This window comes from Drosophila tropicalis, unplaced genomic scaffold (assembly GCF_018151085.1).
Source record: "Drosophila tropicalis isolate 14030-0801.00 unplaced genomic scaffold, ASM1815108v1 contig_463, whole genome shotgun sequence".
Classification (NCBI taxonomy): Eukaryota; Metazoa; Arthropoda; class Insecta; order Diptera; family Drosophilidae; genus Drosophila; species Drosophila tropicalis.
The window spans coordinates 2,782,703-2,800,559 of record NW_027172929.1 but is presented as its reverse complement, the minus strand read 5'-3'; the positions used below and the strand labels follow the sequence as shown (position 1 = coordinate 2,800,559).

The window sequence follows — 17,857 nt, the reverse complement described above, 5'->3', positions numbered from 1 at the left end:
GTCGCTGTTGCTGTCTATAAACAACAACATTTCTTTTGACTTTTGTTATCTGACTCCCTCTGTCTCTCTCTCCCTCTCTCTCTCTCTCTATGTATACCTATATATTTCTTTTTTTTATTATTTTACTTTTCTCTGTCAATGACAGGCGTCTCGTACATGTTCGATAATTTGTTTTTAAACGGCATGTTTGAGTGTGTGTGCGTGTGTGGTATGAGAAGGCCCATGATGTACCTGTACATGTGTTGTCTCTTGGATAAAAAAAAAGCACTAAAGTTTTTTTTCTGCCTTTACGCCTCTTATGCCCAGCTCTAGCTACCAGTGTTCCCTTACTCCCTGCGCTTTCGGTCATGTCCAACGAAGCGTCAACGTTTGTCGGGAACGTGCCTTGAATAAGAGCATATACATAGTCAGAGTCGGAGTCGCAATCGCAGTCGCAGTAGCTGTCGGAATAGTCCCTGGGAAGGGCATGGAGGATGGTGGGTGGGAGGCTTGTATGGGTATTTGCTGTAGCCATCGCGTACAGCCCATAATAAAAGCATTTTAAGTGAAATTCACAACCTTTCAAAGTAAAATCGTAAAAAAAATTCAGTTTTTGTGTGTTTTGTTGACTGTTTTGTTGGATTTCTTTTTTGTTTTTTGTTCCTCCAAAAAGAAACGAAGAAGAGAAAAACGTTTGTTGAATTCAATTAGTTTACAGTTTGAGAGTCACCAGTCTGTTGGGTCTTCACAATTAGCTGCCGCCTTAATGTCTCGCTGGGAACAAGAAAAAAGAAAGAACTCGTTCAATGACTTGAAGTTCTCTTTTTTGCGTGGTTTTTTTGTTTGCTTTTTCTTCTTTTTTTTTTTTATTTTGTTGCTTTGTTTGTTTCCTCATTTCTTTAATGCAGTTTTCAATTGCAATTTCTTGTGCTTATTTATTGTTTATCTATGGGGTTTCTTTCCTCTGTTTATTTTCGGCGGCGACGACATTTGCGATCAGAGTCAGGCATTCGACTTCGCGAATGGTTTTCTTCTTCTTGGTCGTTTTTTTTGTTGCCCACATACCCTGTAGACAGGCCACTTAATGCTAAGGTATATCGAGACGCATCAATTTGTTGTAGATAAGGGCTTCAAATCTTTACAATTATATGAGTTTGTAATGAGCTCAAGACCTTTGCAAAGCTTATTATAAACCACAGAAATCTGAAGTGCTTCTTATGGCTTCTTTTTCTAGAAGTAAAGAGAAAATATACAACAAAAAACCAACACCAAACGGTTGGTTTAGAAACTTAAAACCTGGATTAGGTGTGTTTTAATTAATTAGTTAGAAGTCACATTCTCACATAATACACGGTAACTGGATATTGGATCATTGTCTCAATAACTATCTCTTGACTTCATCCTCTCGCTCTTACATTCTTTTTTTTTTTTGCCCGATTATTATGTTTTTTGCATGCAAAGTGCAATGCCAACAGCAGCAGCAGCAGCAGCAGCCGCCGCCGCTGTAGTCAGTGATAAACAAGGCAAAGGTTGGCTTTCTTGTCGAGAACAACAGTGCCAAGAGCCAGGAGAAGTAGGGAAGGTCGGAGGTACATGTGGAGAAGGAGGGTGGGAGTAGATTTGGAGGCAGCGCAAACATCAACAAGAGCGACCACAAAAGGCTTTTCGCATTTTAATAGAAATGTGTTTTCCGTCTTTCGTTTCGAAGAACCTTCTCAACTGATGTCTCTTATTGTTATGGTCTACATACACTATAAAGTTTTAAGAGTCTAACACATTTGCCACAAGATTTGTTTAGTTCTTAAATGTTATCGATTCGTGTTTATGAAGTTTAATGGAACTTTTAATAAAAACATACTTTAAATGAATTTTAACTCTTTTATTTTCCTAAACTATAGTGAAAAAGTGTATTTAAATTGTTTAAGCATTTTGTTTTGAGAATTTTCATACGTCCCCTATAAATGTTGTAGGATCTGCTCTTGCCCCCATCCCCTAGCATTTCATCCACTATTCCACTCCCTTAGCTTTTGCGACTGCTGCACCCCTTTTTTTTCATTTTTTCTGCTATCTGCGCGTGACTTTGAAAATCGCTTTTCATACATTGACTTTTGCAACCCCTCGCCCCCCTTTGAGTCGTTGGCCTCTCTCTCTCTCGCTCTTTCTCTCGCCTAACTGAATATATTTCACTGACTTATGCTTGTCAATGCATTGCTTCCCCCAACTTGCGTCCATTTCGCAGCCATTTTTCTATTGCCTTGCCAAAGCCCTTTTCCCGACAAGAACAACAACTAAAATAACAAAATATTATGCTACGTGATTTGTACAGCATTTGGCTTGTCGCTTGAATGACTGTTGATTGCATTTCAACAATTGTGAAATATATTTCTGCCGCATTGATTGCGTGGGCCATAAGTTGGGATTTGGTTTTGGGTTTGGGTTTGGGCTTGAGCTTGAGCTTGAGCATGGGTTTATACTCTGGGTTTATACTCTCTGTGTGTGTGTGATTGAGGCTTTGGGCTATGTCGCGTCTCCGCAAATTGGTTGCCATTTTGCTTGCTTTGCTTCTTCTTGTTCTTCTTGGTTGGTTTGTTGCCACTCAACTCGACTCAACGCAACTCTCGACTCGACTTGACTCGACTCGATGTCATAGTCTCCCACTTCCACTTCCACCTCCACCTCTATTTCCATCTCCTTCGTCATCGCCGTCGTCGTCGCCCACTTGCTGCCACAAAAAGCGTAAACATTTAATTTCCATGTGCCAGGAGGTTGAAACAAATGCAAAATAAACCAAGTGTTAAATATTTGACATGGACACGTGGTGTTTGTGTGTGTGAAAAAGATAGAAGGGAGAGTAAAGGCATCTCGTGTAGAATTTCTTTAGCCTAAGGCTGATGCCAGCAAACTCTTTGCACCAACTGCATTTCCTGACAGCAAAGACAGAAACAACAACAACAACAAAAGTGAAATGTAGACAACAGGCCCACCCTGTTGTTCCTCATGAGGCACACTGCTTCCAAATATTTGTAAATCAATTTGTGTTTTATATTTAATTATATGACCAAGTCTTGGATTCTTATACTTATTCCGATTTCTTATACTTATTTAGTTTTTCCACCATTAATAAAAGAAAAGACAAATACACAAATACAAGAGATTCAAAGAAAAATTTGCTTTTGAAATTGCATGGAATATTGGAGTTCAGTTCTTTAACCACTGTGCCACAAGTTGAAGGTGTCATGTGTGTGTGTGTGTGTGTGTGTGCGTGTGTAGAGGGCGTCTTTTCGCTAATGACTTTTGCTTGCCTCGCACTTCATTATTTTGAGTTGCTGCTTTCTGCCTCAAACTCTCTGTCATAATTTTCCTCTTTTTTCCTAAACTGGTTCAAGGTGTTGACTTTGTTGCTGCTACGTAAACAACATACACACACACAGACACACAAACAAACACACACACATATGCCATGTACTGGTGTTCACCTGCAGAATGTAATGGCTTCCTTGTATTTTCACTCATCTCACCTCACCCATCTAACAAGCATGTTTTCATTTATTGTCTGTCATATGTGCCCCGTAAAATGATTTCCTTCTTGCACTGCCGGCATTTCGTCCTCCCATTCTCGTATGCTAGGATCGACTGCCTGCCTCCCCATGCACTCATATAATTTTCTTTTGCATATCTTTGCACTTGACACTCTTGACTCTCGACTCGGGTGGGCCTTTTGCATTTCGCACATTTTCTTTTACCCTGTATCTGTAAAGACACAAAAAGCAAAAAACCCCAGAGGGTAGGAATAACTTAGCTCAGAAGTTCTGACCTTTTAAAGTATCTGTTTATATATAAATACATTTGTTTTTGATCAACGGGAGCAACAGATGATTACATTGTTAACTTAGGGATATGGATGAGCTTGTTTGATAAGCAAAAATCTATTGTAGGGTATTTTGCAGTAGATTCCATTGGCTGGCGAAAGAAATACTTTGCAAAGTTTGAGGTGCAGCGGTTTAATTACAGTTGCAGAGGCATTGCTTTAAGTAGACATTCCTCTAGACAAGGCGTCGGAGCGTTGTTGGTGTATGTCTGTATTTTCCACATTATTCCAGTTGTTTTTGTTGTTGTTGTTATGTTTTGTCTTCAGACCAAGCCACACCCCACCTCCGCCTCCGCTTGCAATCTCTTCCTCCACCCCTATTGCAACAATTTACAGCCTTTGGCCATTGTCTCGCTTGTTAGAGAAGCTTGGCCAGCAATTCTTTATTTTCTCATATTGTTGTGTGTTTCCTCTGGTGGAAATGTTTGCTTGGCTGCCTGCCCAGTGCTCCTCAAGAAGAGGAGCACAAACACACACACACACACTGGTGGTGGGAGGGTTGGGGTTGGTTAAACCACAAGCTGCGCATACCGACCGTCTACAATTACCGTTGTATACCGGTCTTCTCCTTTGACTCCTCCTCCTTAGTCAAATCGTCGTCTTCTTGGTTTTTGGAAAACATTTATATACGAATCTTTTTTTTAACCAAAAAAACGGACAACAGAAATAACTAAGGCTCAACTCAAATATATGTATATATTCCAACAATATTTCTAGCATCCTGTGTCTGTCCTGTTCTGCCTGTGGATAAGGTGAATTTGGTGGTTTCAGTTGAGTGAGTCCTTGTTTAGCCCGGAAAAGAAAATTGAAAATTATTTTCCATTTAGTTTTTACAGGTTTTCTTTTTTTTTCTGTGATGAGGAAGTGTTGCATGAAAAGGCATAGCCAAGTAGAAATAATGTTCATTTGAATTTAGTTGCAAGACCATAAACATCAAGAATCCAGAATGGTTTTGGTTATATTGTTATGACAGAAGATAAAATGAGAAAGATACCTAATTATTGTTGTTTCTATTGATTTGTTGTTGTCAGAGTTGAATACCCTGCCAGAAGATAGAAAAACATTTGCTGTCTTTCTCAAGGATTTTATTTCAATTTGTTGCTGCAATTTGCTAACCTTCAAATGTTCGTTAACTTGTCGCTAAAGATAAACGTACTGATTAAGTGCCCACCTGAAGGTTGTCAAATTGGCCCTTCAAATGGCTTATTGTGGCAATTTTCTCGCCCTTCGAAAGTCCTTTGTTTGGCTTTTCAAACTGTCTATGTTTAAACATTTAACTCCTCAAGTTTCCTCCTTCTACATCTACTGACTGAGCAAACTTTGTCCTCTCCAGTCGTTGGCCCACTGTGTGGCAAGGATGAAATACATTGCATTCCTCTACTCTAACACTCTCTGAGGAAATCAATTTGAAATTAAGTTACCCAATGGTTAAAAGTTGTAACTAATCATGGCATTGCATTTGTTACCTTAGAAATCTTCTATAAAATCGATAAGAAATTTTAAATGTCTTTCCAATTGTATCACTCCTTAAGATGGACTGAAAAGCCAACATTTAATTTCAATATGCCAAATTGATTTTGCGTTAATGCAAAAAATATTGATTATTATTTTTTATTATTATTATTGTTTGGTTTTATTTCGCTCCCTCCATAATCACTTCGTTTCCATTTGCTGAAAGAATAACAAGAACTTACTTTTCCATATGGTCTGACTCGATTTTCAGTTTTTCATTCACTTTACACCAATTAGCGCCTTTTGCACACAAACACCCACACACACACACACAGACAGAAGGGGCCATACAGAATCCACAGTCGTCTCATCGTTTGTGGGCTTTGACACTGCCACACACACTTTTTGATACCCTGCCAAGATGATTTCATGTTCACATTGTCTATAGCTTCTCTCAATAATCGTAGTACCCCAATCGGGAGGCAAATAGAGTATATAAAAGTTCTCGTTTCCATTAGCACCCGCACCCATATTCCCGGTACTCTCTTTTCATCTTCCAACTTCATTTCTACCTGCAATTTTCAGTTTATTTGCCAGCAAATAAACAAATGATTGAATGAATGTGCAAATGCAAATGAAGAAACGCGACCAAGACACAGAGAAGGAGCGGGCAAAGGAGGAGAAGATTGTGGCCAAAAGATTGCGGTGTACACACATACACACCCCCTGCACCATCCCAACCAGTGTATCAATATGAAAAGAGGAGACAAGTCATCAGATTGATGGCCATGATTGAATTGAAGAGACAGCGGTGACCGAGACAGAGGCGGAGACACGCAGTTGTTGGCAAATGTTGACAGAGACAGCAGCCAGCCGGGATGAGGATGGCCACAGATAGAGGGCCGACATAGAGAGTGTGTTTTGCGGTTAACCAACAACAACTTGACTGACTTTTTGTTGCAAATTATTATTATTATTATTATTATTTTTATTACAATTGCTCTGTTGTCTCGTTCGCGCAATTTGCATGGCCAAAGGACTTGAGGCCAGGACTTGCATTCACAATGACAAAATATTTCCTTCTCACTGCGGTTCGTTGTGATTTGATTACATTAGTTGGTTGCTATCTACAATTCCCTCTTCTCTTCTTTTCTCTCTTTCTTGCTCTTGGGAGTATCCATTTTAAAGTTCATTTACTTACCTAGACAACGCCTCCTACAGCAGCGACCATCTCCTGCAAAGTAGTTACACTTCCGTCCTCATCGTCATCGCCGTCGTCCTCGTAGTTATTTACTCAAGTGGGGGATTTCTAGTTCGTTTGTCATTCTGTCTAAGACGAACAGTAGAGGAATGCTTGACTTTATTTCTTTTTTTCACCATTGCCATTGCTTTTTCTTTTACTGCCCTTCCACTTCTTTTTATCCTCATCCTCGTCATCATCAGTTTGCTTGCTGTTTTCCTTTTTTTCTTTGCACTTTTGTAGGTAGCAAACCTCGGATGGAGGTTCTCGCGTTTTGGCATTTACAGGAAGTTTGCAAGTCATAAACAAGTTTTTGCTTTTTATTTTACTTGTCTTATATATATACACACACACACATATACATATACATATAGGTATATACATATACAAATAGATATGTACACATGTACCTACATATATTTTTACTTTAGGTTCATTTCGTTTCTAGTTATACCCATAGCACTTGGGGTATCTTAATTTTACTTTCAAGTCCATCATTCAGTTACCAGCAATTGAAATGTGTTAATTGAATTCGTTAGTCTCAGATTAAGATCAATTGGAATCAACAGCTTCAAACGAAATTTTGTTAATACTTTGATTGACTCCTATGAACTTGTATATGTATATAGGAATGGATACAGAAGCAATGAAATTCTATCAAGCAATGAATCGGTTATAAAATAACATAGAATCTTCCTAGTTATTAGACCCAAAAAAAGGGCATTCTGTATTCGTTGCCCAGTAGTTAGCTTCCGGTATGTGGGTTTTTTTTTTTCGTCTGCTTTGCTTGGGTTCCAACTTATATATTTATATACCTTTTTTTTTTTTTTTTTTGTTTTTAGGAAACCGCAATGAAGTCATAAATTGCAAAAAAAAAAAAAAAAAAAAAGGAGAAAATAAAAGCACAAAAAATGTACAGAAAAAAGTTGCAGGAAGTTGTTTTTGTTTGCCAGGCAGAAGAAGGAGGCTTATTTAGTTTGACTTGCCATAGATGGTTCAAGTCAAAGTTGAGAGCTAAAGAAGATTTGTGCAAATTATAAAAGTTTCACTTCGATCAAAATTTTTGCAATCTAAAGTTTAGCATTTTAAATGCAAAATACACAAATGTTAGTTAGAAACAGTCTAATACTTTAAAATGTTTGCAACGTGTAAATCCAAATTGAAAATCTCTCATCTAATGAACATTAATGGCAATAACTGACTTCAAAGACTTTCTCAATTAGGTTATTTATTGATTTTGATTAGTTTTGTTCACTGACAACAATTACATTGTATATGTATGTATGTATGTATATGTATAGTTTATGGACTTTGATTAAATATTCTGAATATTCCAAAGAGCTGGGCTTAACTTTGTATGGGCAATCTGGGTCTTATCATCATGATGACATTTTTATATGAATATTCAAAGCCACGCCATGCCTCCCAGCAAATGCCGCGCCCACTGAGTGTTTCGTCATAGCTACCAGCCAAATAGACACCATTTAGATTGCTACGATTGGTGAGGGTGAAAATTGAGGAAAAAAACTAGCACACCTTTTCAACCCATATAAATGTTTAGTTTGATGACTCACCTGTCAATGCAGTTTTCATACCACCAGCCACCGGTCAAGGCCACAGCACAATTCTTTATCTTGTCCTTATCGTTATCCCTGTCATAGGTGGTGAACTTCATTTTCTCATGCATACGCAATGAATCGCCAGCTGTGCCTGAGTATTTACCCAAGGTATTTAGGGCATATGCCTGCGCCTCGTTGCTAATGGCAAACTCTTCGTACTTGGCAAATCGGGTCTCGCCATCGAAATCCTCCAAGTGAATATACAATTCGTTGGGCTGGGCAGCTGTAATGGCACGCAATTTCTCCAAGCCGATAAAGAAATTGCCCATCAGATCACCGAAACCATCACGATATTCGGACCAACTGCGAAAAAAATTCACTCCGCCATCTATGCGCCGTTGAATGACCAGCCAACCGGCTCCCGCCACATTTGTATTACAGGAGGCCATAAAGGGATCCAGTCCCGGCACTTGAATCTTATGCACTCCATCGTTATTCACATTGGCATCCAGACAGGAAGTGGCAAATGATCGTTCAGCATTTTGATTCAATCCACCTGGAAGACTATTGAGCATAGTCTTTAGATTGTCCAATTCTACCAATTGTACTTCTAGTTTTTGTATTACGTCCTTGGTAAAGCCCTTCAGATTGTCCAATTGGGTAGCTGCTTGCTGTAGACAAAATAATCAACAGTGAAAAGATATATGCAATACAATTGATGGATTTTTATTTACCGATTTCCTATGATATTTGGTATTGTAGTTTGGTTTATAATAAGTTTCATTACCGATCGGGTGCTACAAATTTTTTATGGAAATAAAAAAAATAAAAAGTTGGTTTATTAGAAGTTAATTCTATAACTTACATTCAATCCATTTTCCTGATTAATGGTGACATTATTATATGATAGTTCTTCATCATATTCGCGACACTTGCCAAATTGACATAGGAAATGTATTAAAAATAGTTTCAAGATCGTTCGCAACATCACCATAACGAGGCTAGACAAATTCTGTGACTTAAGCTAGTGAAATCTGTCATTTATATAGTGGAGCTTAACGAAGAGATAATAAATATTATGACAATTGGTTATACAAACCAATTGGTCGTTAAGCTAAAATAATTCAATTTTCTGCAATTTAAAAACAGTTTGTACTCTATTTTATTGCTTACACATGTTTCTATTGGGAAAAGAGAGAGCAATTTTCAATACTTATTGAGCTAAGAATTTTTTAAATATTGCAACAATTTTCTTTCCACTCCGTTTTTGGTAATGGCCCCTTATTCATAGCCTAAATCCATAAATTCTGCCATCATTGGACTTACCCAAAAGCCAAGCACTGATTGTGTCAACTTCATTCAGTTGACAACGGGCGAACAGACGGAAAAAAAGATTCTTATAGATATTTTTGTTACACCTTAGTGTTTATGTTTCTCTTTATTTATTTTTGTTTTGTTTTTTGGGAGGGGAGTCATGCGGTTGTAACTCATTTGGCTGAGTGCTTTTCCTTGTACTTGCAAAACGTCCTTGAGGGGCCTTCAGTTGATGGAAAAGAGGCGAAAATCGCTCGAAAGTAAAAACACAAAATTCTTTTGTAAAAGACATCAATCAAATGCTAAAGGGGGAGGGGGGCAACATCTCGCCCTTTGTTGTAACGATTCTTAGTGGTATCCGTATCCGTATCGTTCAATGTCATCGGTCTCTGAGAAGCATAACAGGTGTGGTAAGTCCTGCGGGTGGAGCTGGTGCTGGTGCTTGTGGTGGTAGTGGTTCCTATTTGTTGTGGTTAAATTAGCATATATGACTCATAAAGGAGGCCATTCGTTTACTTAGCCATTAATAATAAAGAACAAAAAAGGAAAAAAATATTGTATAGTCGACTTTTTGGCGCTGTGGCGCACTTCAAAAATAGTTAGCTAAACGCAAACAAAAAGTCAACGCGAATGGAGCGAATAGAGTTTTGTTTTTGTTGTTTTTTTTGTGTTTGCTTTGTTGGCAATTAGTGGAGAAGCATGAGAGCATACTAGGGAGTGTCCCATAGTGTCCCATAGTCCCATAGATGGATGGATGGTTAGATAGAATGGATGGGACACAACTCTCTAACTCTAGCCTTCTGACGGCACTCGTAAATTGTCATCCGCAAACATTACACATACGCTCAGTTGAACTTTACAGTTAGTTTGCTAGCTGTTTGTATGCACATGCTACGTACGTACTTGTGCAATCTTCTAGTTTGACAATTTGAATAAAAGGATGTGCAGTCAGCGTGTGGTACTGCATTCTGTCATATTTGCTTGCCCTCTGGCTCTCTGTTACTTCAAAAATACAAAACACAAAAAAAACAAAAAGAGAAGAATGATGAAAACCTAAAAACAACTAACTAAGCTGATGTCGTGTTTGCAATAATTGTGCAACATTTGTGTTCCATTTGAGGTATTTTGTCAACAGACAAGAAGAGAGAGAGTGAGCCAAAACTTGGCATTTGTTGTTTAAAGGTTTTGCTACTTTCTAATGTAACTAATCTCTATGAAGAGTATCAACTTTTTTTTTTTGTTGTTTTTTTTTGCTATCTCATGCTTTGCCTGCGTGCTGCTTAACGTTGTCAAGTAATTTTGTGTTGCAATCCAAAACTCAGAGTGAAAGATACATACAAACATACACATATATGTATATATATATCTGTATCTGTATGCACCAGCACTGCACATTTTTGTGCTCGTTATGCAAAAAGAAAAAAACTTGATTTGTCAACTTGTTCCCTGCTCCTCCTACTCCTTTTGCCATGTACATACATATGCTTCACCTAACGTTAGCCTTTTTTCTCTTCTTCTTTTCTTTTTTTTTTTTTTTTTGCTGTATCTTAACTCAACAATGTCAACATTTTCTCTGACATTTTCTGCTTTGGCATATTCATATCCTTATGAACATTTTTGCCATATTTAGATGATAATGTATATGTATGTACATGAATAGATAAGGTTCATTTTGTGACTGACTGACATAACTGGAATATTTGATCGCATGGTAATTTAATATGATTATATATACATATGCCTTGACTAATAGACTGAAATAGTTCTCCTTCAACGTGTGTGTGTGTGTGTGTGTGTGTGTGTGCTTGGGAATTTCAATTTGCCGAGACATATGGCAAGATATAATTGAGTATCTATATATGGATGGTATCATACAATATATCGATTGTCTGTCATAGACAAAGACACAAGAAGCCAACCCTTTTAACCCTTCGCACCTTGGCAATTTCTTTATTTTTCTCTCTCTCTTGACAATCTTGTCTAACCCGCATGTAACTGTCAACTTGCTTACAGCAAAGTTTTTGCGACACTCGCCCACCCACAAAACGAGCGAAAAGAAAATCGCTCCTTTTGGCCTTCAAAGTAAAAGTAAAGAAGAAAAGTTTTGCCAAAAGGCTAACGACAATGCCGACAACGACTTTTGTATGCATTTTTAATGCAAAGGCCAGTGCAAACAACTTAAAACTAACAGGCAGAAAGGCAGAGTTGGGGCGGAGTGTGGCGAAAAGTTTAAAGAAGGGGGACACCGTTTTTTCCTTTCCAGTGGGTGTTTCGCGTGTCAAATGCTGAAGCTGACGCAATGCGACAGGAAAACCTACAACAACAACCATGCAAATCCAACTAGGCATAAACAATTCGTTGCATAAAGCGAATTCTCAGTTTGAAAAAGCAACACAAAAATACAAGTGCTAAACGCCAATAGACGGACACTTCTTAGTCATGGAAAAAGGTTTGAGAAACATGAAACAAAAAACCATATACTCGTAACTAAAATGTGAACACAAATTAAATTCAAATTGATGGAAATATAATCGTTTCCGGTTGACTTTACGCCAATTATGTGAGGAAATAAAAACGATTCGATGACAAATCAAAATCAAATTTTGTTAACCCTTTCAATTCAGGGAAGAGAAACACTTCTCAAGCAGAAGAAAAGAAAGGAGGGGAAAAAATGAGAAAAAAAAGGAGGGAAATCCCAAAGGGGAAGATTGGCCCTTAAATAAAAGTCACAAAGTTTATTTTTTCTTTTGGCCGTAAACTAATTTCACAGAGTTTGTGCCTGACTTTGGCCCTGACTGCCTCGTACTCTGTCGCTTTAATTGAAACATTAACTTGCTTCCTATGACTTTTTTTTCTCTCCTTATTTTGTATGACATAAAAGATTTAAATTCATTTAGTTTGGGGGACATGACATGAGCAACTCAAAAAGATCCAATCTACTGCTTACTCCATCTACTCCAATTCCTACTCTGCCGTTCCCCTCTCGTCGTCAACAACGTGTTTGTTGTCGGCAAAGGCCTCAAAGGAAGCCTTCAATTTATGCAAATCGCATGTAAATCTGTTGAGAGCAAAATGCGAAAAGGGAGTTTTAGAACAGCAGCAACAACAGCAAATGAAGGCTATGGGAAATACTCCTATGGAGTATTCCCCACCTCCATCCCAACGACTAGTAGAGTGTGGAGTGGAATGGAGTTGAGAGTGAAGTGGAGTGAGTAAAGAGAGAGAGAGAGTGCGGAATGTGTGAGAATGTCAGTAAAATGCCAATTTTTTAATGTCCGTTAAATGGCATATACATATACCTACAGTTTGAGAGCGACTGAAAATCAGAACAATTCTCAATCAAGTTGGTGGGTGGCGAGTGGGAATTCAGATGATGGCAACTTAGACAGCAGCAGCAGCAAAGAAATGTAATAAAAGCCAAATGCTAAACAGTATGTGAGTGAAAGGGAGAGAGAGATAATAGGAGGATAGAAGAAGATGGCGAAATGGAGACGAAAGCGAGGACATATGTAAAGCGATAATGGGATGGCTATAAAAAATAATGAGGCACGGAAATAAAACGAAAAGAAAAGGACAAAAATCAGGGCAAATGGCAGCCACTACATACATATATATGGGGAATATTCTCATCTTAAAATTGAGAATCGATACGTACAATTGAACCTGGTTAATGGTTGTGCATTCGAAATTAGTTAAAGCCAAAGCTTAATCTAAGAGATGTAACTTTAAAAAAAAACACTAAGGGAAATCTTTTCAAAATGTGGTTAAAATGAAAAAGAAAAGCAAAACCTAACGTTCTTTAAGTTATCCAGGTGTGTAAATGCAGCAGTATTATTGTGAATAGTTCATAGATTTTGTACGCTTTAAATTCTTGAAAGTAAATCTGAACATTTCATAGGCCGTTTTCCATTTAAAGGAGTTTTAAAGCTTGTCATGGCCATGTTCCCAGTTCTCAGTTCAGTAAACCGCCTTCTATGCACGGTTCACTGCATTTGAAGTGCAGTAGGTAACCAAAAAAATTGGCAAAGGTTCGTTCTACCTCGCTTTTACCTTACCTTACCTCACCTCACCTCTACGCATCGCAGCTCGGCTCAGTTCAGTTCAAACTGAGCTCTCAGCTGAGTTTTCTGTGCTCAGTGTTGCTTCTTCTACCCAATCCCTGCCTGCTTGTTGTTCCCCCTTGCGTATTTCTGATGGCCTCAGGTGAAATGGCAAAGCGTTGACGACTTGGCTGAGGGTTGCTGCTGCTTTACCTGTTCTTTATGCACCCGTTCCCGCTCTCGCTCCCACCCCATCAGCTTGAATTGCTGCTGCTTACTTCTTTTGGCCTGCTAATGGAGTTGGCTGCTGCTTCGTTTGAGCTCAAAGTGCAGACACGTGCCAGGTTTTTGCCATTCCCAGCATACACATGGGTTAACAGTGTTACAGTCAGGGCAAAAATATTGCATACATACATCTAGCCAGCCATCATCAAACCATTCAGACAGACATACGTATGTATATCCATTCCAGGGATTTCTGTCGTCGCCTTTACCATATTTTTTGTTTTCTTTTTTTCGGGGGTTCATTGGACTAACGGACGTTGGTGGCGAAACGCACCATGACGAATTTGCATGGCGTACAAGAAGAACGAACGAACGAACCACCCAAAAACAGAATTCCAACCCACCCATACATCATTCAAAATATTGCACGGCAACGGGCAACGACAGCGACAACGGAGCAACCCTCTATGGGTTGCTATCACAAGCTGCCACACGTTGGCATTTGCAACATTCAACATTTTGTTGCTTATCAGCGGGAACCACTTTTGTTTTGGGGGTTGTTTAGCATATAAACTCTAGACGGGGGCAACAAGCTAGCCAGCAAGCAACTCAGGTGGTCGATGGTCGGTCCTCGGTGGTCCTGTGGTGGTCGGTCAGAGATGGCTCTGCAATCGATACGAGGCGACGGCCTGCCTTTGTGGTAGTCACAGAATTGTTTGACCAAAAACAGGTAGAGATCCCCCACTAATCCCAGCATCCAATCCTCTTCAAATCCCTACAACAAACGCCGCTCATGTTCCTCTCCATCAACAACCCGCCACCCGCCTCCTGCCGCCTTCCTAAAGTTAAACACTTGATAAGAGAAGAGTATGAAAAGAGGGAGGAGAGGGGGAAAAAACATTCGCTTCATTTCGTTTTTTTTTTTTTTTTTTTTTGTTTTTTTTATGATTTATATAGAAAAACGAAACAAAAACGTTGTTGCTCCTGACAGCCCTTGATGTCGATGTTGAGGGTGTTCTTTCCTACTCAAATTGTCACAAAATATTTCTTTCACACTTTTCTCTTCTCTTTCTGAGAGAGGGACCATCTCTCACTCTTTTTCATTTGCATTCGCTTATTGCTTTTCCTGTTTTCTCTTCTAATTTTAAACCAATTAAAGTTGTCGAAACTTGCCACTGACGAGCTAATCCCGGGCCAAAAGGTTTCCACTTCTTTCATCTGCTCCTTCATCTTCTTCTTCATCAGCATCATCGTCCTCTGCTTCTTTCTTTTGCAAATTTCTATTTATTTTCATTAAAGTTGTCGAAAGTTTTAAATTTCATTAAGCTAAAAAAGAAAAGAGAAAAAATACACACAAATTTGTTTTTCTTTATAAATTTTATTAAGTTAAATAGCAAACGAAAACGATAGAGTGAGAGAGACAGAGAGAGAGAGAGAGAGAGCGGAAAAATAAAGGAAAATAAAAACAGGAAGCGGGTAGAAATTGAATTTCCAGGCTCAGGCTCTCATCAGATTGACATATAGATAAGGGTAGCAAGTTTTCATCCTACTGCGAGGTAAGGGTTGGGGGGGAGGGCAGTGATTTTTCTTCACCCAGTTTTCCCCCATTTAAGTTTTTGTAAAAATGTGAAAATCCATTTTAGTTGTGTATGAAAAATTGTTTTCTATCAAAAGCAGATGTCTAAGATCAACAACGAATGAATATTCATACATAGAGTTATCGACCCTTGGTCACTTCTTACTCAGTTTTATGTTTTAGCACTTAGTTTTAGTAAAAGCTGCAGATAAATTAGAAAGAAAATATTGGTTTATTTAATTCACCTAAGATATATTTGAGAATGTTTATGTTTGGGCTATCGGTAACTTTCCATGTTTCCTTTTCAAGAAAATTGCATTTCAATTGTTCAATGAAAAGTGTATACAAAGTTCGTAGATGTTATCCTATATTTTGGGTTCTGGTTGCTGGTTTGTGCTCATTTGTTGGTTTATCTTTCACCTTGTTGTTGTCTCAAATACATCCGATGCCATACTCCTACTTCACATCTGTCATATTCAATTACAAGAAAACGGTTTTCAATTTCGCATTTCATGTGTACTCGTCGTAAATTTTCCCTTCCATCGAAAATGTTGGGTGTGAGGAGTGAGTTCAAATTCACTTTTCAACAATTTCACTTGTGTGTGTTGTGTTCACGCTAACTAAGGCATATTAAATTTAATATAATTTTGTTATTAGCACATTTGCACAACGCTCGCTGATCGTCATCATCATCATCATCATCATCATCATCATGATTATCAGCGTTCGTTTTGAATGCTCCATCACGTTCGTATCACGTTGAGTTAAATGAAAATTGTCACGACAATTGTTGGAAATTTGCTCAAATCAAATTTACATCATTCTATGGAAAAAAAAAAAAGGAAACGATAACGAACAAAAAGGCAAACAAATAAGTTGAACTACTCTACAACAACAAAACAAATCGTTTGCTAAATCGTTAGCAGTTAATCAACAAAAGTAAAATCAAATTGATTATACAATTTGCATTTATTCACAAAGTGTGTCGATTGCTTGCTGACTGCTACTGTCACAGTTTGAGATCCATCAGGGCATGGCAAACTGTATGTGTAGAAATTTCTACATTTTCATATATTGATATATACATATGTATGTAGGTATATTAAATATGCAATTCCCCCCTAATATTAAAGGCTAGCTTTGCCCCCAAAAACTAGTTTGGTGTCAACATTGTATGCGTAATGAGGCACCTGGCAGATGGTGAACTAACGAAAGAGAAAGAGAGAGAGACAGAAGCGAAAGTTAAAAAGGGATAGAAGACTTTTGTCATAAGAAGGCTCCAAGTCAGCAACATCTTAGTTAACGTATACACTTTAAGAAATCCCCTAGCTAAATGTTTTATTATTGGTAATTTCTAAATGTTTAATAAAAAACCAATCAATAATTTTAAGTAAAATTTCCAATATCATTTAACTTTGATTTGAATCTGTTTTAGCCAAACTGTTTGCATTGAGGTTAGGCCAAAATTTCTCCTTGTGTAGATCAGTTCCATTTACCTCTGTGGCCTGCTGGCTGCTGCTGTCTCTTCTGCATATGTAATCAACATTAAACTGTATTTTGTAATCAACCCACAGACACACACACACATGACACCCACACTTATGTGTGTGGTTGTTGGTGTGTGTGCACACATTGAACAAGTTTGCCAGCTCAGCAGGCGGAAGTGAAAGCTAGCTGAAAAAATTGTCGTCATCAGGTGTTTGCAGGTGTTATCCTCTCGTCCTCTCGGGCCAGTGCTAGTGCTTTTGCCTGGATCCTTTCTTCTTTTCTTTTTGTTTTCTTCCTGCAGAACTGCACAAAATTGCAACTCATGCAACTGCCTAAGAGCACCATACGGAACGGAATGGCACGGCACGGCACGGGCTGGGCTGGGCTCGGCTCGGCTGGGCATTAGACGACCAACAACCGTAGGCAAACACATTATAAAATCTATACACGCTCTCTCTCTTTCTCTAAGCGCACTTTTAACCCATTAACGCCCACATATAGAGCTTAATGTTTGGCTGATGACGTGGCTGAAAGTTCTACCATCTCTCATGGATGCTTCTTCCTGTACAAGAAGAAATAGTGTCAACTTGCGTTTGCGGCATTTTAATGTAAACCCGCATCAAGCCTCGAGGTGCCATCTCGTTTCCTCCTTCCTCACTACAACAACAACAACTACTATTAACACCTCACTGACTGCTGCTGCCCCCCATCCTTAGGGCGAATGGTGAAGAGAAAAAAGGGTGCCGGGGCGGGTTGCTTTTGCCTTGTCTATTGTTTCCTGCATTTCTTTTTTTTTTTTTTTTTTTGGTGTGTGTGTGTGTGTCCTGCTTTTTCTTGTTACACAAAACGTTTTATCGCCTGTGCATAATAAATTTTTGTTTCAGCTTTTGTTGCTTTTGCAAGCTATTTCTGTTTTCTTTTTGGTTTTTTTCATGCAATTTTCGTAGTTATGAAGTTATTTGACATGTGGCAGGCAGGCAAGCAGCAGCGTCCTTAGTCCTTCTTTTCCAAGGAGTAGATTTTCCAAGACGCTGAACTCTTTATTTTCGCTGCTGCCATTCCCTTGCATTAGGCACACTTGACTTGGCTGTTGTTGTTCCCCATTTTTTTATCTAA

At 38.5% G+C, this 17,857-nt stretch overlaps 2 protein-coding genes across 5 annotated transcripts in view; one reads left to right on the top strand and one right to left on the bottom strand.

The window, feature by feature from the left end:
• The window catches only part of Eip63E (cyclin dependent kinase Eip63E), a 122,377-nt gene that overhangs the window by 57,318 nt on the left and 47,202 nt on the right, over positions 1-17,857 (top strand). The window lies entirely within an intron of this gene.
• LOC137574688 (microfibril-associated glycoprotein 4-like) lies at positions 7,751-9,094 on the bottom strand. Its single transcript, XM_068287090.1, has 4 exons — positions 8,964-9,094; positions 8,833-8,895; positions 8,114-8,769; positions 7,751-8,031 (listed from the first exon to the last, which is right to left on the bottom strand). Exons 1-4 carry the CDS (start codon positions 9,090-9,092, stop codon positions 7,887-7,889), a joined length of 993 nt encoding a protein of 330 aa, XP_068143191.1. The 5' UTR covers positions 9,093-9,094; the 3' UTR covers positions 7,751-7,886.

What these genes read in the sequence shown, in the direction of transcription:
- LOC137574688 (XM_068287090.1), bottom strand. Translation starts at nt 9,092, where the DNA reads ATGGTGATGTTGCGAACGATCTTGAAACTATTTTTAATACATTTCCTA. An exon ending in ATCAGGAAAATGGATTGAAT is followed by an intron (nt 8,896 to 8,963) that starts GTAAGTTATAGA and finishes AAAAATTTGTAG; the next exon opens with CACCCGATCGGTAATGAAAC. An exon ending in CCAAATATCATAGGAAATCG is followed by an intron (nt 8,770 to 8,832) that starts GTAAATAAAAAT and finishes TTTTGTCTACAG; the next exon opens with CAAGCAGCTACCCAATTGGA.